The 19,502-nt window shown below is 44.9% G+C and overlaps 1 protein-coding gene across 2 annotated transcripts in view; it reads right to left on the reverse strand.

The window, feature by feature from the left end:
• Positions 1–19,502, reverse strand: part of Creb3l2 (cAMP responsive element binding protein 3 like 2) — a 115,792-nt gene that overhangs the window by 20,986 nt on the left and 75,304 nt on the right. For both annotated transcript variants that reach the window (XM_028768367.1, XM_028768368.1), the window contains exons 3-8: positions 9,478–9,653; positions 8,148–8,235; positions 5,101–5,285; positions 2,269–2,415; positions 1,383–1,441; positions 195–263 (exon numbers count right to left, since the gene is read on the reverse strand). In XM_028768367.1, coding sequence (XP_028624200.1) covers positions 195–263; positions 1,383–1,441; positions 2,269–2,415; positions 5,101–5,285; positions 8,148–8,235; positions 9,478–9,653 — 724 coding nt within the window. The remainder of the gene's footprint in view (positions 1–194; positions 264–1,382; positions 1,442–2,268; positions 2,416–5,100; positions 5,286–8,147; positions 8,236–9,477; positions 9,654–19,502) is intronic.

Below are 19,502 nucleotides of genomic sequence, written 5' to 3' on the forward strand. Positions count from 1 at the left end.
CCATTGGACTATGACCCCTGCCATTGGACTATGACCCCTGCCATTGGGCTATGACCCCTGCCATTGGGCTATGACCCCTGCCATTGGGCTATGACCCCTGCCATTGGGCTATGACCCTGCCATTGGACTATGACCCTGCCATTGGACTATGACCCTGCCATTGGACTATGGTCCCTTCCTCTGGCCACACTCACCTATTGGTGTTCTCCAGCACCTCCACCTTCTTCCGAAGCTCCAAGTTCTCAGTTGAACAAGACTCTACTCTGTGGAGAGAGCAGAAAGAAAGACACTCAGCTACTCTCCACAGGGCAACCGCTCAGTCAGGGGCTTTTGGCGTCACAGAGAAAGAAGTGGGGTGGCCAGTGAGGAAGAACTGAGGCAGCTTGAATAGAGAGACAGTGAGGGTCCACAGGGACAACACGGCAGGCCGGGGCTCCCTTCAGAAAGTAGCTCAGGCGGGACACACATAAACCCCATCAGGCACCTCCATCAGGTTCCCCATCTCTTCCTGCTACACTCATTCCTCACTAGACCACAGGCTGTACAGTCACCAGGGAGCTGTACTACTGGCCACATCTGATACAAAGCTTGGAGCTTGGTTAAAAGGCAGGCAGGACCAGAACCCATGGCAGTGATGTGCTGAATTGCACACGCCCAGAGAGACAGAGAAGAGAGATCCATAGAAATAACTTTGATTGTGGATATCTTTAGGACACAATGAAACAAACACAAGAAAACAGGAGTCCTTAATGCTACATTGCCTATGCCCAAACCAGCTCATAGACGGACAACTTTCCGTAGAAGCTTCTAGAACTAGTTAGAAGCCAGCCAGTGCTTTACCTCACATGTGCAAATGAGAAAGACTCATGGGTGGGTTTTCCAGGGCCTCCTTCCTATCTGGAGAACTACTTTCTAAGGCTGGTAGAGTTGGTCCTCAATTCAAACGGCTCTCTGAGCCCTCAGGACATTCCAGGGCTTTCAAAAGAACAAAGGTTGCCTTCACGTGTGTTTGCAAAAATTCTGTCTGCCCACAGCATGCATTACAGAGTACAGGAAATACCAGAGTCTTATTTGTATCATTTGAGGTCAGTGGGAACTGGTTAAACAGCACTGCTCATGTAGGCTGAAGCTGGGCATCTCTTCTGAGGAGTTGCAAGAAAGTCAAAGTCTAACGCTTGCTCAAGAAGCCTGGAAGCACTCAAGATCTCAAGACTGCGGTCAGAAAGCTGGGATTCAACATAGTTATAAGCAGTTCCTTCAATATGACCACTAGGGGGCAGACAAACACTGCCGATGCACTGGGAGGGGCCAAACTGAGCCCCTCTCACCCGGCTTGATGAATGTGACCTAATAAACAACAACCAGCCAACGAGCAGGCTTACTTTTTCTCCAGGCTGTCCATGTATTCTTTCTTCTTTCTCCTGCTTTCTTGGGCAGAAATCTGTGAAATAAGGAGATGAATTTCTATTTTTGAAAGTAAACCGAGAATGAATGGAAGGAACGTGGGAGGCCATCTGCACAGGGGTCAGCCAAGCCGGCCTCACTTATGTGGCCAGCCTTGCTTTGTTTAAAGTGTAGACTCCCCCCAACTTATCACCAACTCTGTTTCTGGCCCAGACAGATCCTCCCAATCCGCCGACAAACTCCTGGGTCACAGACTGATGGTTGAAATAGTTCAGAAAAATGATGTCAGCTCCCTGGACTTCAGCTGGCTCAATTATATATAAAAATCAGCCAGCTGGGCTTGGGTATGTATAAACTGTCTGCTGGCTCTGCATGAGGGTGAGGAGGTGTGACTGGTTCTTTCTCTTCTGCTCTCTCTGCCTTCCTCTCCTGTTCCCTTTGTCACAGCTCTGAAGTCAACAGAGACTAGGTGGCTACTGAACTTCATTTTTATCACAGACCACTAGCAAAAAAAAAAAAAAAAAAAAAAAAAAAAAACTTTAAAGTAACACCACATAAAACTGTATTTGCTTATAAATTACATATAGTAATGAGAAGAAAATATTATATACATCAGAAAAATCGAAAGGCTGAGATTTTTAAAAAGAAGGATAAAGAGAGATCCTTGTATCTCCTCCTGCCTCTGAACAGGCTATCATGCAACAAGGAGTCTACATACTGGTGTGAGTTCACATGCATGGTGGGCAGACGCTGTCTACGCTCCTCACCTGACTACAGGAAGTCCCGCTATGGGCCTCGGGGATGGGGGCTTGAGGGCTCAGTTCTCCTGTCTGCCGCAGAAATGCCTAGGGTGGAACAGCTCACCTTATTTTTGATCTTTCTCCGGATTTTCTTCAGGGCCTTCTCCTCAGATTTTGTCAGGGGCAGCTTGGTAGGAATGGGATAGCCCTCGGCAATCAAGGTCCTCTTCTCTTCCTCTGTCAGGACCAGTGGGCCCGATCCCTGCAGCTTCTGGGCAGACCAGGGAGCACAGAAAGGTCAGAGAGGAGGTACTGAAAAGTGACCTCGACTCGGAGCATGGAGAGTCACGGTGCAGAGAAAGGGAGCCTCTGAGGCTTTGGGTCAGACATAGGTGCTCTGAAGTAAAAGCAAAGATAGAGAAGGTGTGCCCGTGTGGGTGTTTATCTTTTTATTTACTTATTTATGTGTGTGTGGCATGTACATATTCATGCGTGTATGTATGTACATATGTGTGTATTCATGTATATATGTATTCATGTGTGTATGTATTCATATGCATATCTACATATGTACGTATATATTCATGTATATATGTGTGGTGCATGCATGTAGAATACATGTGTATGTGCCCGTGCACATATATGGAGGCATCTTCTACTCCTCCCTGCTTTTTTAGTGAGGTCGGATCTCCCACTAAACAAGAAGCTTGTTTTCTTCACCTAGGTTGGCTAACCAGTAGCTCTCGGGATCTACAAGCCCCAAACGCAAGTCTTCATGCTTGCAGGGCAAACATTCTGACCCACTGAACCACTTCCCCAGTATCCCATATGGGTGTTTTAAATCCCATAATTCTCAATCAAAGGGAAAACTACAGAGGCCTCCATCCAGTTTCTCCCAGGGAACACCCCACTATCTAGCACACACAGAGTAACCGTATAGAGTTCACACTGAGTATCCCTGGAGGCTTAGGGGTAATGGAAAATTCCCTGAGAGTTCAGCTTATTCAAGACGTGTATTGTTCTCCTACTGAAGGGCTGATTTTATGATCAGCTTTCTCCACAGTTTCTCTTCCCCTCCACTTAGAACCAAGGGGCTTGAAGTCCCTTAGCTGTAACACACCAGCAGGCATTTTCCATGGGAGTTCAGGCTTCCGAGAGTCCTATGCTGCCCGTCAGCAATAAAGATGAGAACCACAGTCTGTTGCCTTTAGCTCAGAACACAGTGACGTGTTTATATTAGTCACACACGCTGACTCACTAGTGTGTAATCTCCATGCTCCCTGCCACAGAGGACTGAAAACAAAACCCATCTCTGGAGTGGCCTAGCATCAAGACAGTAGGACTGGAGTTTTAGCCATGAGACCGTGAGGGCAGTTCAAGGCTGAGCTGAGATGTTGACTGGAGAAGCCTTCAACTTTTAGAGAAAGAGAGCCCTTGTGAGTTTATGGGGTGAGAGGAGGCATAGAGGAGGAGATGAGACTCGGATGCTGCTTTCTGGAGACGTGACGATCAACAAGGACGAGGCAGACAATCCGAGCAAAGGTCACTGCTGTACTCAGATGAGTAACAGGAGACGTCCCTGCCCAGAGCAGGTGAGCTCAGGAGGCTGAGACAGCAAACGGGAAACTGCTTAATACAAGCAGAGGTACTGGGGCTCCAGGGGCCTATAGACATCAGGGAGATGCTAACAGGAACATGGGGTGGAGATGCAGACACAGAACATGAATCTACACAGTGAAATCCAGGTTCAAATAGGGAAGGCAGGAATGGCAAGTGAAGGCCTTCGTTCTCAGTGACGGCGACATGTCGTTAAGATCTAGAACATATGGGGGCAAGTGAATCTTCTCAAAACTATCTAAATTATGCTGATAGATGGTCCTATTTCTTCTTAAACTATTTCATTTATATTTGCTAGTCATATACATTGCACGCATGAACTTCTCAAAGAATAAAATACTGTGTTTAAAATTTGTTATTCGTGATAGTATAGTTTTAAAAAACCTGCTTGTAACTCTGAAGACTTCATAGACATCAGATTCCCTCTTTAGAACAATCAAATGTGAATTCTCTACCCCTCCTTTTTACCTGTCTGTGGGACGAACGACGACCTGGGATTTTGTCATAGTATCTTGGGTTGAGATTCCCCACCCCCCAACCCCTGAAACACAAAGATTAAACTATGTTTTTGAGCTTTTGACATCAAAGCCCTTACTTAATCTCAGAGAGGCTTTCTTTTCAAATTTCACCCAAGAATGCTTATCTAAAAGATGAAAGGCATTTCCTAGAGCCCATTAAGTAAGGATCTTCTACATTAATGGCAAATGTTTGTGGTATAACTTTGAGGGGGAAAAGAACTGAAATGTATGCCTGAGGCTTCCAGCCCTGGAAAATAAACACAGAGATAAGAACTGGATCTGCATTTGAAGAGAGTTCCTGAGATTTGTAGGCGGGTCTTCCTAAACATATTCTTTAGGGTTCCTACAATACTGCTTTGGTCCTATGGCTTGAATCCAGTCTGTCCCCACATGGAGGTCTGGTCTCCATAAGGAAGTGTGGGTGTGAAGAATACAATCAATACCCTTTTGCAGGAGTGAGTTGGGTCTCACAGGACCAGGATTAGTTACCATGGGGGTGTGCTGCTACACAGCCTCCCTGCCTCCTTTGCATGTGTCCTTCCCACTACCTGCTTCTTCCTTCTGTGTCTGCCATGCACGGAGCATCCTCTCCAGAAGCTAAGTAGACGCAGGTACCATGCTCTAGAACTTCACCACCTCCAGGACCATGCACCAAAACAAACATCTTTCCTTCCTAACTTACTCAAGTCTTGGGTATTTTGTTACGGCCACATAGCAAGAACAGAGACTTCTAACCATTGAACAAAAATTTCATTACAATGATGAAAAATTAGACTGAGAGGATCCCTGCCCACTCCCAGAAGGGCCACCCGGATACTTACATGTGGAGCTGTGAGGAGAGGAGATGTGGACAAGGCAGAGGGGCCCCGGGGCATGGCTCTGGCAGGGCTGTGGGCCTGAGACAGGCTGAAGGGATGCAGGCGTGGGTTGGGGCTCAAGCTGCCCTCAGAGTCACTGCTGTGACTACTGGGCGGTGTCGGTGGTAAGTGCAGCTGATCCACGGAGGCTGCGGACAAAGAGAGCTCATGTCAGCCACCACAGAAGAGTAGCTCAAGACTCAGGGGCAAGTTAAACACACAACATGTGTCTCCACACTGGGAGCTTTGGGGTAGGTGCAGAGAGTAGGAACTCTTCCTGGGCTGACCTAGAAAGTTTTAGGACTGGAAGTAGTGAGGGGAGGAGAACCAGGTGCAGAACAGTGTACCCAGTAGTCCTCTTGTCGTATGGAAAGGGAGACAGAAGGTGAGCATAGAGTTACACTTACTAGTCCCTGCACAAAACTACCCTGGGCAGTCATGCGCATGCAACACTAACATAAGAATGACCCAAGGGGTGGCCTGGGATTCTGGGGACTTCTGACATGCTATTGACAAGACTTTACTGTGTTTCTTTATCGTTCTACTTTTGCAACGTATTTTGAGACAGGTTCTCATGTATCCAAGTCTGGCTTTGAAGTCTGGATAGCTGAGGATGGCCTCGAACTTGTAGTTCTCTTGTCCCAACCTCTGTGATGCTGAGATTGAACGTGGGTCCCACCATGCCGGGTTTAACATGGTACTAAGAGTGGGATGGAGGGCTTCTTGCATGCTGTGCAAACACTCTTATCAACTGAGCTACACCCAATGTCCCTCTGTATTCTTTTCAGATAGTTTATACAGGTTGATATGCAAATCGTGTTAGTACAGTGCAGTTTTGTTTTTTTTTTTTTTAACAGTCTTTTAGGAAACTGCCAACCTGAGGGCTCTCGTGGAATTCTTGGAGAAAAGCCCCCTTTGTTTCTGGAGGAATGTGGCTGTTGGGGCCTGCAGGCAGGAGGCCAGGCATTCTTCATTCAGAAACCCTACATCCACCATTAGATAGATAAGTAGTCACAGGAAAAAGAAAGGAGGTACAAAATGCTTTCTCCCCTAAAGCCTTTCTTCATGGTCCATGACTGGGGCTGAGGGCACCCAATAGGCATCCAGCTACCACCTCCAGTTGGAATGAGCTTCTAAAGGGAGATCATTACCTGGGGTCCACCTGCACAAAGACCCTGTGGGTTCCCTCTTTCTTTTTTCAGGACAGATTTTTCTGTTCTGCCAGCCACTGCTGCTGAGGGAGACTAAGTTTGAGAGTCCGCCGTCCCAGCTTCACACAGCATTTCTGGATCCACAGGACAATCGCATGCTTTACAAACCTGAGTAGCTCAGGGGTAGGCTGAGGATGCCCCTTTAACACATCATGTGCTTGGCTAGGAAGTTGGTATGTCTTATTATTAGCCCAGGTTTCCCCTATGCTGTGAGTATATGACACTGTAGGTTAAAACCAAAATCCAGAAAAAGAAAAGAAAAAACCTCAGGAATCAGATTTCCCTACTTGAAAGTCCAGCTGAACTCCCAAGGACACCAAAAGTTTCTCTGCCTCCAGGTCTGGCAAAGGCTACGCTAAGCTTTTCTCCTTTCTAAGCAGCGGGTAGCCCACAAGAGAGAAGCAGACAGGAAAAGCCAGCCCTTCTGGCCACAGGTGCCTCAGGATCAGATTTCTAAACATCATTTGAAATGCTGTTCTTAAGCTGCAGAAGGAGCCGGGGACAGCAGGCTACTCTGCCCAGAAACTCTGATGTACATGGGATATTCAATGTCTTTATCTGTCTCTATCCAGGATAATGAGGAAGGATTGCCACTTCTCCTCCGGTGACCCGAGATCCTGACGCCACTATGGGGTTCTATTGTTGGGGCTGGGACACTTTCTGAACCACATCACAACATACTAAAAAGAACAAGATACATTTGTTGGTGGTAAGCAGCCGTAAAGATGAAAGAAATTGCTTGGAAGCAGACGTTAAGGCTCAAAAATATGAATGTGGACTGCTCACTGCCAAGAAGCAAAGGCTCAAGACAGACGCAGGTGGATAATATCACCTTTTAAGTCCTTTACAGATAGTAAAGGGCTAACCCTGAGTCAATGGTCTCAGATCCAGCCCTGAATCTGGTCATAAAGGAACGAAGGTAAATGATACACTCTCATGCTCACACCGTGTGTGCCCCTTTGCACACTACCACATGCGTTCTCTGTAATTGTGTACACTGACTTCACTGTTGATCATGGGATGAACTGTACATGTAAACATGTGTTGAACATGTAAATAAAGGGAAGGTGTAGCACCAACAGACACAGAATTAAGAAGTATGGACTCCACGTTCTGTATAAATAAGATACCGAGAATGTCCTGTGTGCTCCTGAGATGGAGAGACTGTGTCCAGCATTCCAACTTGGTCTCACAGGAGAACACAGAGGCGGAAGGCAAAAAAGAAAAATAAAAAAAGACGTAGAGAATGAACAAAGAGTAAACTCCAAGAGTGGCATGGTCAGGTTCTAAATGAATGACAAGAAGCCGAGAGAGGTATATCACCATCAGAACCATGGAAAAGAGCTCAGCACAACCGTCACTCAAATAAAGCAGCTAAGAGCACACCCTGGCTGGGTAGACCCATGACAACTTCATTGACAGAGGGTTAAAACTCAGGTTTTATTTAAGCCAGTGCCATTGTGGTCTGCTGTGTATCTGCGTGGGGTGATGGTGGGTTCACACCAGGAGGGCATAAGGACAAGGGAGTCTCACCAACCGCACACACATCTCAGCAGTCAAGATGGGTCTCAAACCCATCCTTGGTAAGCATCAAACCACACCAATGCTTAGCTGAAAATAAAGGAGATGTAAGGAAATCATTTTATTAGGTAACTGCTTAAATTTCAAAATATTGTCTTGGAATGTTAAGAACAGAATTATTCCATACAGCCAGTTACCTTTATCATCCTACACTCCACAGTGCTCCCTTGTCTTTAGACGGAGCACCTGGAGTGTGGGAAGGGCAGGAGATGAGCTCACCTTCTTTCGGAGAGAAGTTTAAGAACTGATCCACTTCATGCGGCTCTAGCTTGATCTTAGGAATGAGCGTCTGGCATGAGGAGTCCCCCTGGAAAAAGGAATTTCAAACATGAGTCTTTTAACTTAGTAACAGCCTTTACGAAACAGGGGCCAGTTGTCAACTGTATCTTACTCTAGGGTCATGTGCTGCATCCTCTGCAGCCAAACCTGGGACCCGCCATCTCCAGTTAAAATCCAAGGCTCATCATTATTCTTGTTGCTAGAATAAAGACACTTATGGCAAAATATTCTGAGAAAATTTCAAAGAATCACGAGCCCCCATGTTGTCCTGCAATAAGACAGTGTGTCTCAGGATGCATGCTATCCCTCCAGACTCCTCAGTGACTGATGACGATATCTAACTATAAAATACCCATCAGGGAAAGGAGAGAAGGGAGCAAGAGGGTAGGGTCCTGAACTGTTAGTTATAGTCCACCTGAGTTCAAAACCAACTGAGGCCTGAGGAGGTGTCTGAGCAGCAAAGAGCACTTGCTGCTCTCACAGACCTGGGTTCAGTTCCCGGCACCCACATAGCAGCTCACAATACCTGTAACTCCAGTTCCAGGGATCCACCACCCTCTTTTGATCTCAGTGATTTCGTGGTACATGTACACATGTATACACATACACATAAATCAAGTGAGCCAAAATCTTGTGCAGCAAGAAAACCAATACAGACCCTGACAGAGCCTCCCAGGACCCAGAGTGATGTTAAATTCTGCTTTCTACAGCCACGGGCTTAAGCAAGAAGGAAATCCCTGCCTTCCTATGATCTCCACCAGTAACACAGCATGTGTGAATCAGCAGGTGGGATATTTCTGGGTTGAGTGAGAATGTCTCGGCAGGGGACTAGAAAAGGAAAAGTCTATGCAGAACCAGCATGCATAGTCACCGTGGCACCAAACACTGTGGCCTCTACCCTAACCCCAACCATTCCTCTCCTTCTGGAATAAAAAAAAAAAAAAATATCAATGTCCTGGACAACTTTTCTTCTTTTACTGTGGATATTCATCTGTGTTTTTAATTTCATAGAGGCTATTACGGGGTGGAGTGGGGATGAAATCAGCTTTGCCACTGCTTTTTCTACACAATGCCTTTGAACTTTGTCACAATCCATGTTGATAACAATTAACATATTCTTGATATACTCATGATACACACATGACTGCACGCATACATACATAGCTATTCTCCCTCAGATTCATGTATCTCCTAGGATAAATGCCTTCTTGGAGACCAAAGATCTCGACCTTTTGATATCTATATCTATAAGGAAGAAAACTGGATGTACCCCAGCAGTCATATCCAGAGGGGACTCTTCTTTTTCAAAAGGTGTAGAAATGGCAGTGATGGTCAGAGTGACAGAAGGGACAAGTCCTGGGGGCTGCTCCTCTGTGATTGGCTCTGTCTTGATGGTGGCTGAAGGAAACTCTGTAGACAGGTACCATTTCTCACTCTCCACCTCCTCTGTGGGAAAAGGACAAGCCACAGGTGAGCGCATTGGGGCACCAGGTATAAGCGAGTCATGTGACCACTGACCACTCCTCGACCAAAGCTCCAACAAAGGACTAAAAAAGAATAAAGGGAAATACGTTTTCGAGAGGAGAGATGCGTGGATAAGGAACCGAATGGTAAAACCCAAAAGCTTCCATTTGTGTTCACCTGGACAAGATAAGCCTCAGAAGTGCTGGAGGGGTTACTTGGGTCTGGTGGTTTGAATGAGAATGTCCCCCATAGTCTTGGATGTCTGACTACTTGATTCCCAGTTGGTGGAACTGCTTGGGGCTGAGGGGGTGTGGCCTTGCGGGAAGAAGTCTGCCGCTGGGGAGTAGAAGTTTCAAAAGCACACAGGGCACTCCCTGTCTTCCTGCCTACAGTTCAAGATGTAAGCTTTTAGCTCTCAGCTGTCCCTGCTGCCATGATTCTAAGCCAGGAATGACTCTAACCCTCTGGAATCATATGTCCAAGTAGACCTTTTCTTCTGTAGGTTGTGGTTGTGGTGTTTTATTACAGTAAAGGAAAACTACCTAGTGTCCCGGGCTTCCTGGGAATACCAAGATGGAAGCTAAGTAGGTGGAGAATAAGATGGGAGGGAAGGTTTTAAAATGTGTTCTAAAAAGTTTTAAACATGAGCCGGGCGGTGGTGGCACACACCTTTAATCCCAGCACTCAGGAGGCAGAGGCAGGTGGATCTCTGAGTTTGGGGCCAGCCTGGTCTGGAGTGGTTCTAGGACAGCCAGAGCTATACTGAGAAACCCTGCTTTGAAAGAACAAAACAACAACCTCCCAAAAATGTTAATGTGCAATACTTTTTGGTTTCTAAACCAAGTAAATATGCTATTTATTAAATAATAAATAAGCATAGCTAAAAATAAGAGAAATAAAAAGAAAGGAAAAAGGGCTAACGGTTGACAGAAGATTTTTCCAGTCATTTGTTTTCTCCCCTTCCACCCTCGCCCTCCCCCTCCCCTTTCCCCTCTGGCATTCCTAACCCCTAGTTTTTGCCCTTCTGCTTCCCTATCTACCTCTCAGACTTAACTAGACATCAGAGACATTGCACAGACCTCCAGGAAAGTTCTGGGCTTGTTTGGCTGAAATGGATAACATAGTCATCTAGGGAGGAGGGGGGTAGGGTCTTGGTGAGTCTGGGTTCTGTCTTGTTACCGAGGCTTTAGTGATGAATACTGGGCCTAGGGAGAGATGACAATTGCTAAGCAGCGAGTCAGAGCCAGTGGGGCTCCTCAGTCACTGCACAAGCCCTGCCCTGCAGCTTAAACCACACCAAACTGCTTCAGAGCAAATTACTCAGCCCGGCCCTGCAGGAACAAAGGGAGGGGTGAGAAGGGAGAGCCAAGAGGCTGGAAACAGGCAGAGGAAAAGGAAGAGCCAGGAGTCCAGTCCTCACTGGACACCAGCTTTACTAAGACGAGGCATACAAAAAACACGTGTGTTCTCTGCTATTCGAAAACAAGCCCCGCCTGCTTGGTGATCCATAACTGTTCAGGGATGCAAAGCAGTTCACACTGTGAATACATACTCAAGAATATGACTCCAATTCCTTTATTAAAAAAAAAAAAAGATACTTGAAAAACATCGTACAGAAGAGCTGAGGAGGGAAGCGTGGGAAGGGTGGCAAAGCAAAAGTTCACAAAGATAAGCTCGAACCCCATAAACTACTTCCTTTGAGCAGTGAAAAGGTTAGGTTCCCACTCACAAGGTGGCAGTCTGCTTTCAGAGCTCGCTCTGTAAGCTGCTGAGTGTCTGCTGTGATGGGGGGGAGGTGGATTTCCGTCACAGGGTGTGGGCGACATCCTGGACCAGGAGGGGCTGGTGGGGAACAAAGGGACCTTTCAATGGCTGCCAGAGGAGAGACACCACACTGTACTTGACACATACTTCTGCTGGCCAGATGGGCGCCCCGCTCAGCTTATAGAAACAACTGAAGCACAGGCCAAAAGAAGACTAATGAACCTCACAAGGAGGCTCAGAACTAGAAGTCTGTCCGGAGCAAGGAAGCCACAGGGAAGGCATGCTAGGACAGAATGCGGAAGTGGGGGAGAGGTGGAGTGAGGGGTGTAGATCACTTAGGACAGAATGGAACAGGGGACAGAGAGAGAGAGTGTGGCTCTCTTTCTTCACTCAGCAGTGAGATGCCAATGCTTCCGTTTGTAGAAATCACACCTATAGCCCAGACTAAGTACTGTTTGCCAGCAGCAGAGGCTAGAAGAGATATAGAAAGAAGACATTTAGCCTTGGGTATAATAAAATGAAGAGGAAGGAACGCCTCTGGGGAAAAACGGCCCCATGCAATGACCAGTAAATTGTGAGGCAAGGTCACATGTCCTGCTATTACAGCCAAAGCGACTGCAATCCAGTTCAACTCACAATACACGAGAAAGGCAAAATCAGTGCAGAAAGGACACTTGAACTTGAAGCCCAACAGGAAGATGAAACAAGTTCTTCTGGTTGAACGTAACTATTCTCAACAGACGAGAGCAGGTAGGAAACAGGAAAGAACAGTGTTTGCTCTTCATGCTCAGCCCCTGGCCTATCTAAGAACCAATCACTGGTGTCGTAGGTGCAATGGCTAGAAGAGCCAGCAATGATAACTGGAAAGGAAGCCGACTCAACTGAAGACCACAGAGGTCTCCCAAGTGAAAAGTCCACGACTCTGATTCCTCGAGCTCAGATGAGGCAAGCAACTGGCATCACCTTCATGCCTCTAGCCCAGTACTGTGGTGTAGTCCTCCATCTTGAAGATGTGTTGAGTTAAAATGAAGCTCAAGCTCAAAGGAGTCATTTCTATAGATGAAGAGACTGACATTTAAGTCTCCTCCATTGCCACCTGAGGTCAGACCCCAGGCTGCTGCATGCCTACCAGCATTCATGAGGGAAACAAGTGAAGGTATATACATACATATAAATAAACTCACTGCACTCGGACTTACAAAGGCAAAACATAGGAAACGACAGTCCATGAAGGAGAAGAGGAAGACGAAGCGGATTTTGGTCTATCTATACGGCGGATTACTTACATAGATATCCACATTATACTTACAAAGCCTTTTCAATATCAAAAGAAAGCTCCATAATATCCTAAGGAAAACCTTGGTATAATAACAAACTATTGATGAGGAGAAGAGACAGAGGAAACAGGCCTGAACAGTAGATGTAGATCAAGACAAGCATCTATGGCTTTTCCTTATTCTTTAACATTTTATAGTATTTCTGAAAGCCTGTATTTGAAACTGTTAATACAATTGTCAGTTGTCACACACAGCCATGGCCCTGTCTTTGCCTCCTCGGTGGCTTTGGGTTGGCAGTTATTGCCTGGATGCTGTGATGCCTGAAAGGACCCACTGCTGACTCCAGTCGCCTTCCTCTCTCTGTATTGGTTGTGACTTGTTATTGCCATGATAAAATACCCTGACGCAAGCAACCTAAGAGACAGTTACAGTTTGAGGGAAGCCCGTCATGGGTGGAGAAGCATGGTGGTTAGAGTGTGAGGTACATGAACCTATCATACTCATGAAGCAGGGAAGGGTGAGCTAGTACTCAGCTAGCCTACTCCTTTTTAGGTAGTCAAGGACACCAACCCAATGGGAGATGGTGGCACCCATATTTAGTGGAGTACTTTGCCTGAATTAGACTAATCAGAATTCCTCACATCCAGAGGCTCCTTTCGTAGGTAAGTCTTAGTCTAGTCAAGCTATATGAATATGAGCCATCACACCCTCCAACTGTGCCTTTTGTTGTCTGAGCTCTCAGTGCCTCCAACTTGGCCACATAACTCAACCTAGGCAGTTCATGTTAGCTCCTCAACATAGTAGAATCTTGAAATGCGGCAGTTAAGATGGGCTTTAAGGTCTCACAGTTTTACTGTCAGGTAAGAAGGGTGTGTTAGGATAATCCAAAGCTTGACCCCAGAGGAAGGAGTACGGCCATACAAATCACAGGCATGGCAGGATTAGCTGAGCCAAGCCAAGCCAAGCCAAGCCAGGCCAAGCCAAGCCATCCAACTCTCTGCTAGCCTTAGGGATATGAGTGATGAAGCTAGACTTAGCAGCCACTTATCTGACCCCCATGTCAACCAGCCAATCCACAGCAGTGGAGATGCATGAGCTCGAGTAATAAAGTGATTGCTACTTCAAGTCCTGACATTTAGAGCTAGGCATAAAATGTAGTCAGTAGAGTGTTTACTTAGCATATACAAAGCACCAGGTTTAATCCCTAGTACCACACAAATCTCAGTGTTCAAACTCAGGAGGTAGAGCCAAGGGATCCCATGTACAAAATCATCCTTGACTATATATTAAATTTGACACCACCCTGGAATAGATGTTGCCCCCACAAATACACAAAACATAAAAGAATGGAGGTTTCAGGTGGCTTCTTATACAGGTCAGCTAGCTAATACAAGATGGCTGGTATTAAGACGTCAGAATCTATTGGAATGACAACTGCATTGAGTTTCAGAATAATCCCTCTAAGTTGTCGACTGGAGATTATATCAGTAAACATGATGAGTAGGGGCTGGTGAGATGGATCAACAGGTTAGAGCACTTGCCTCACAAGCCTGATGACACAAGTTTGATTCTTAGGACCTACATAACAGTGGAAGGAGAGAACCAACTCCTAAAAGTTGTCCTTTGACTTGCACATGAATAATTAATAAAAATACATAAATATTTGTGGACTGGCCAATCAGACCCGCCAGATACATCATGAAAAATACTGGTTTCGGATTAAAGAAGTGCACTTAATATAAGAAGTTTGATGAGACCAGCATTCCAGTATGGCTGAAATTAGAGAAGACAGTTTGCATCCCAACTCTTGGCCGTTGGCCTATATTCTGTCACTGAGGGAAATAAATATCAAGTAACCTATAAGGTAGGAGGTCAACAAAGGATCGACTGAGGAAAGGCGTGGCCTCTGCAACTTTCCCAGGACTTTAGTTTTGCAGGTGAATTTTATTGGCAAAATGCGACTATAGGGCCACTGAGGCTTAGAATTAGAAGCATCCTCATTTGTGTAATTGGTTAAACAGAGAAGGGGAACTAAAGGTTTAAATACTATAATCTCTAACTTTTATAAATTCTGCAATTTAGACTTTAGATGAAAAGGTGTTCCTCTGAATTGTATCTACGTACCTTTTAAGTTTCATTTCAAATGAAAGGCACCCTCTCCTAATTTAATAGTGAACATTCTGGAAGATAAGCACCCCCTGTAGCATCAGATTTTATTTACACAGCTTCCTCTCAAAGGTCAAATTCCAAAGCTGCATCTTCTCAGCAACACTCTTTGGCTATCAGCAAAGATGAAAAGAAGCCACTGTCTCATGACAGGGAGCAACCCCTGCATATCTGAGCTCAGAATGGAACAGCCATCAACACCACAGATGCTAAATAGACTGAAACATCAGGTGGCCTTGGAGAGCAAAAGCATAGATCTGCTCACAGCCAATGAAAGGACAGCGTTGGGAGTACAGTCTCAATTGTTTCCATATGTATTACCAGGCAACTACAGCAGAAAAAGACCAAACCTGAACTCAGTCTTGTATTTTATAAACACATGTGCACACATGTGCGTGATCACATGTACACATACATACACACAACACAGGAGTAAGCATTCATTGTTAAGAGAAATCACTTGGTTACAAATATCATCTCTGTGACAAAAAAGTCCTACCTGTATCCAAATAGTATGCATATATTGTCCAATTTATCATCCGATGTATTCATATTATCATCCAAATCGTATGTATAAATTGAAGAAAGTATCTTAGTTTCTTATGCCTCCTCTAAACCTTCATTTTGTTTGCTCTTTGAGTAGGTTTTTTAAAAAATTGACAGATCTTACTTTTTCCACATAAAAATCTCCTTGCCTAGAGAGATGGCTTGGTGATTAAGAGCACTGGCTATTCTTCCAGAAGACCACGGTTCAATACTCATATGACAGCCCACAGCCATCTGTAACACCAGTTCCAGGAGGATCCAGGCCTCCATGGGTACCAGGCACCCAAGTGGTATATGCCTGCAGGCACACCTAGACTAATAAAAAAGGAATAACACTATCCTTCAACAATTCCAAAGCTGAATTCTGGAAGGTGGGAGGCGTGGAACAAGAATTCTGTGGAACATGGTCAGAATAGGAAAAACTGTGGCCCACTGCAGAGAAGCCAGCAACCTGTCTGCTCATGGAGTCCTGAAATGAATTAGAACAGCGAAGAGATACCTATGAGAGAAAATTCATCAGCATCATCAGGGCTTGCTATGGGCTGGGTACTGTTCTAAGTATTTTGGAAATATTAACTTAGTCCTAAGCATAACCACAGAGGTTAATACAGCCATTACTCCCACTTGCAAAACAAAACACTGCGAGATTAAAAAACTCACCCAAAAGTGTACAGCTGGTGCTCGGCAGACCTGGGACTCATAGAAGAAGATTCTTCACATCATAGAAATGAATCCCAAGCCCTGGGCTCACTGTCACCTGCACACATTGCTTCCCAAGGGAGTAATGGTTCAATATAGGCCAAGTCTAGATGTATACATTTTAATAAATGTTATTTTTTGAACCCATAAGAATGCATAGAAAAAAATAAAATATGGATCACTCCTATACTACAAACCACCAAAGCAATGTTTCTGATATGAAGAAACATCGTTTAAGACCCATAATAGCTAAAATGTTTTGTCCTTAGTCTTTGGCAGGCACCCAGCATGTACTGGATAGACCTCTGAGACCAGCATAATCTCTGTTTCTCTGTGTTCTTTCCATGCCTGTGTATATAGAAGCTCTCTTCTTGGTTCCTGTCATTCCTATCACGGGCACTTGGTAAGTTATGTACTTAATTATAAAGCAATCCACAGAAGAACAATGACAACAATAGCTGGTACTTATTCGGTGCTTGCAAAGTGACAGGCACTGTTCTAAGTGCTCGACAAATGTGAACTCAGAGAATCTCTCCTGCAACGCTGTGGGTAAGCATTATATTTTCATTTTAGAGATCTGGAAGGTCAGACAGAAGACTGATACAGTTCACCCAGGATCAAGTCGTTCATAATTCGGGTAGAGCCCAGATTCATAACATGACTCTAGAGATTCATCATGTACTTGTTTTGGGGTCAAGATTGTTTTTAAACTCATAATTTCTCCTGCAGGGTGTGGTGTTGAGAGCATGAACCACATAAATATCCATGGAACATCAGACTGATCTGGAAAGGCTGATTGGGTACACAGATGTACACAAAACTGTCACGTACAGTTTATGTTTCTTCATCAGCGACAGAGAGCTGTTACCCGTGAATAATCAAAGTGGCTTTACTTGATAGATGGTTACTTTGCTGTTTTATACTATTCTAGATTGTGATGGTTAGCCAAAGGGGTCCTTATTTGACTGTTTTAAGGGGAGCAATGTTAGCGTCTTCACCGTGTTCCCCTGCCTGTCCTACCCAAACACAAACAGACTCACCCACTGCAGAGGGCCCAGTAGGGAAGCAGAAGAGAAAAGCATCATCCTTTTACACGCACTCAGGGATGACGCACGCTGATGCTCTTGACGCCGGCTCAAAGGAAATGTGATTACCTATTTATCTCATCTCGGTGCCTTTCTCTTTTCTGGGTCCCACTTCCTGGGAACACGTCAACACCAAGATCCCTCTAAGGCTACAGAGCAGAAACCTAAGTCACCTATGAGTCACCCTTACCTCCCCCCCGGCCCCCCCCCCGACACACACACAACCCTGTGCGAATCTTCTGCCTATCTCTCTACTCATTTCAAAACACAGCCTTTCTGTGCCATCTATGCAGCACGGCTTCCTGCCTCTCTGTGGGCAGCTCTGTCTGTGCACCCATTCCCCGCTCTCGAAGCCTCAGCATCAACAAATACCTCCCTCATTGCTCAAGCCCCACTTCCCAATCATCCCACGGTCCTTTTCCTCCTGCAGCTTGTCTCGTACGCCGTGCGACTCCCCGACAGCAAGAGCTCACTCGCTGAGGACTTGCTTTCATTGTAACTGTGAAAGCAGCTCCGTAAATTCAAGGTGCCAATACTTAGCCCACCCGGCTATCTCCCGCTCCTGTAAACCTAAGGAGCCACAATGGATTCATTCATCTATCTATACTCTATAGACCTGGAACAGCAGTCGTCTGTAAAGACAGAATATTTATTTTTATACAGACAGATTTTTAATTTGTTTTTATTATGACTTTTAAAATTTAAAATAATTTTAAAATTTATTATGACTTTTAAAATAATAGGGGAGTAGGTATGTGCACATGGATGCAGTACCCATGGAGGCCAGAAGAGGGTGCCTGATCCCACGGAGCTGGAATTTACAAGCGGTTGTGAGACATTGGATACAAATGCTAGGAACCAGACTCTGGATCTCTTCTAGAACAGTACACACCCTTAACCACTGAACCATCTCTTCAGTGCCCCCTAGTTAGTCTAAATAAGTTATCTTGGCACGAATGCATTATACATCACTTTTGATTAGCCTGCTGATATTTTATAGACTTTTAAACCTGATTCTTAACACAACCTCAGAGGAGAGAGGCCATATCAAGTTCTCTCTCAGTGCTCCAGGCTAGCACTATCACGTTTCTTCTTGGGAGAAACACTGAAACAAAAGGACAAAGTAAATGTATACCTTGTGGTATACTTTGCAGAGTCTTCAGCTGTGAGTCACAATATCTGAATGTGGGAATCCTGGCTAGTCAGGTCACAGGAAAAGGTTTCTGGACACACAACGGACAGAAATTAATTCAAAATCAAACCTATACTATATCAGAGGGGCTTCTGGCAGAGTTCACCCAGGGTTGCACTGAGTAACTTTACTGTGGCTTTGGCTCTGAACTCACTGCACTATACAGACTGCTATCCCATGGGCCGCCAGTGATCAAAGCCCAAAACCCTCAGGTCACCCCTCAGGACCACTGCATGTCACGGGGGCTGCAGTATCTATACAAAATTTCCTGCTCTTATAAAAATGAAATAGTTTAATTATAGAAACCAAAGGCTTTTAGTATCATTCTAAAATGATATCATTTGGAGCATCAATTCTTCAGCATGTAAGTATCAAATTAGAATATCTTTGGAGTCTACTGTGTTAGAATGCTTGATTTTAAAAATTGTCATTGGAGTTTCTGACTTGTTTCATTTTTAAAAAAATGTTAGATGAATTTGACTTGGGATTAGGACAGAATTTCCAACAATTTCTGAAAAGGCCCTAAACATACTCTTGCCATGTTGTAGTACATATTCATGCAAAATAGTATTCTTAGCTCTGATGATTTAAAAACCCAACTATTAATCCACTCTGAAAACACTGAAGACACACTATACCCTGCAGTATCCAATATTTGTCCAAGATTAATGCTTTATATAAAAATAAGTTCAGCCATCTGCTTAACCGTATGTTTGCTTTTGTCATCAATAAATGGTAAAATACATGTATACTAAAGAACTGTCCTAAAATCCACTTGTGATTTATTACAGTAAATATCTGCACTGTAAACCTATTTTATATACTCATATGCCCAAGGGTTAGGCAAAATTTTCTTAAGTAAAGAGGTTTCATAAGTGGAAAAAGTTTAAGAAGCCCAGCTGTGGTGTGGGTCATAAGCATCTTCCAGTGTGTGTATGCTCTTGTACCCAGTCTGGCGCTCCTGGAAGATGGTGAGACTAGGTGCAGCCTAGTTGGAGGTTTGGAGTCAGTGGGTGTATGTCCTTCAAGGGGATTGTGGGACTTAGTTTCATATTCCGTCTCTCTCTCTCTCTCTCTCTCTCTCTCTCTCTCTCTCTCTCTC

This window comes from Grammomys surdaster, unplaced genomic scaffold (genome assembly GCF_004785775.1).
Source record: "Grammomys surdaster isolate TR1022 unplaced genomic scaffold, NIH_TR_1.0 186, whole genome shotgun sequence".
Taxonomy (NCBI): domain Eukaryota; kingdom Metazoa; phylum Chordata; class Mammalia; order Rodentia; family Muridae; genus Grammomys; species Grammomys surdaster.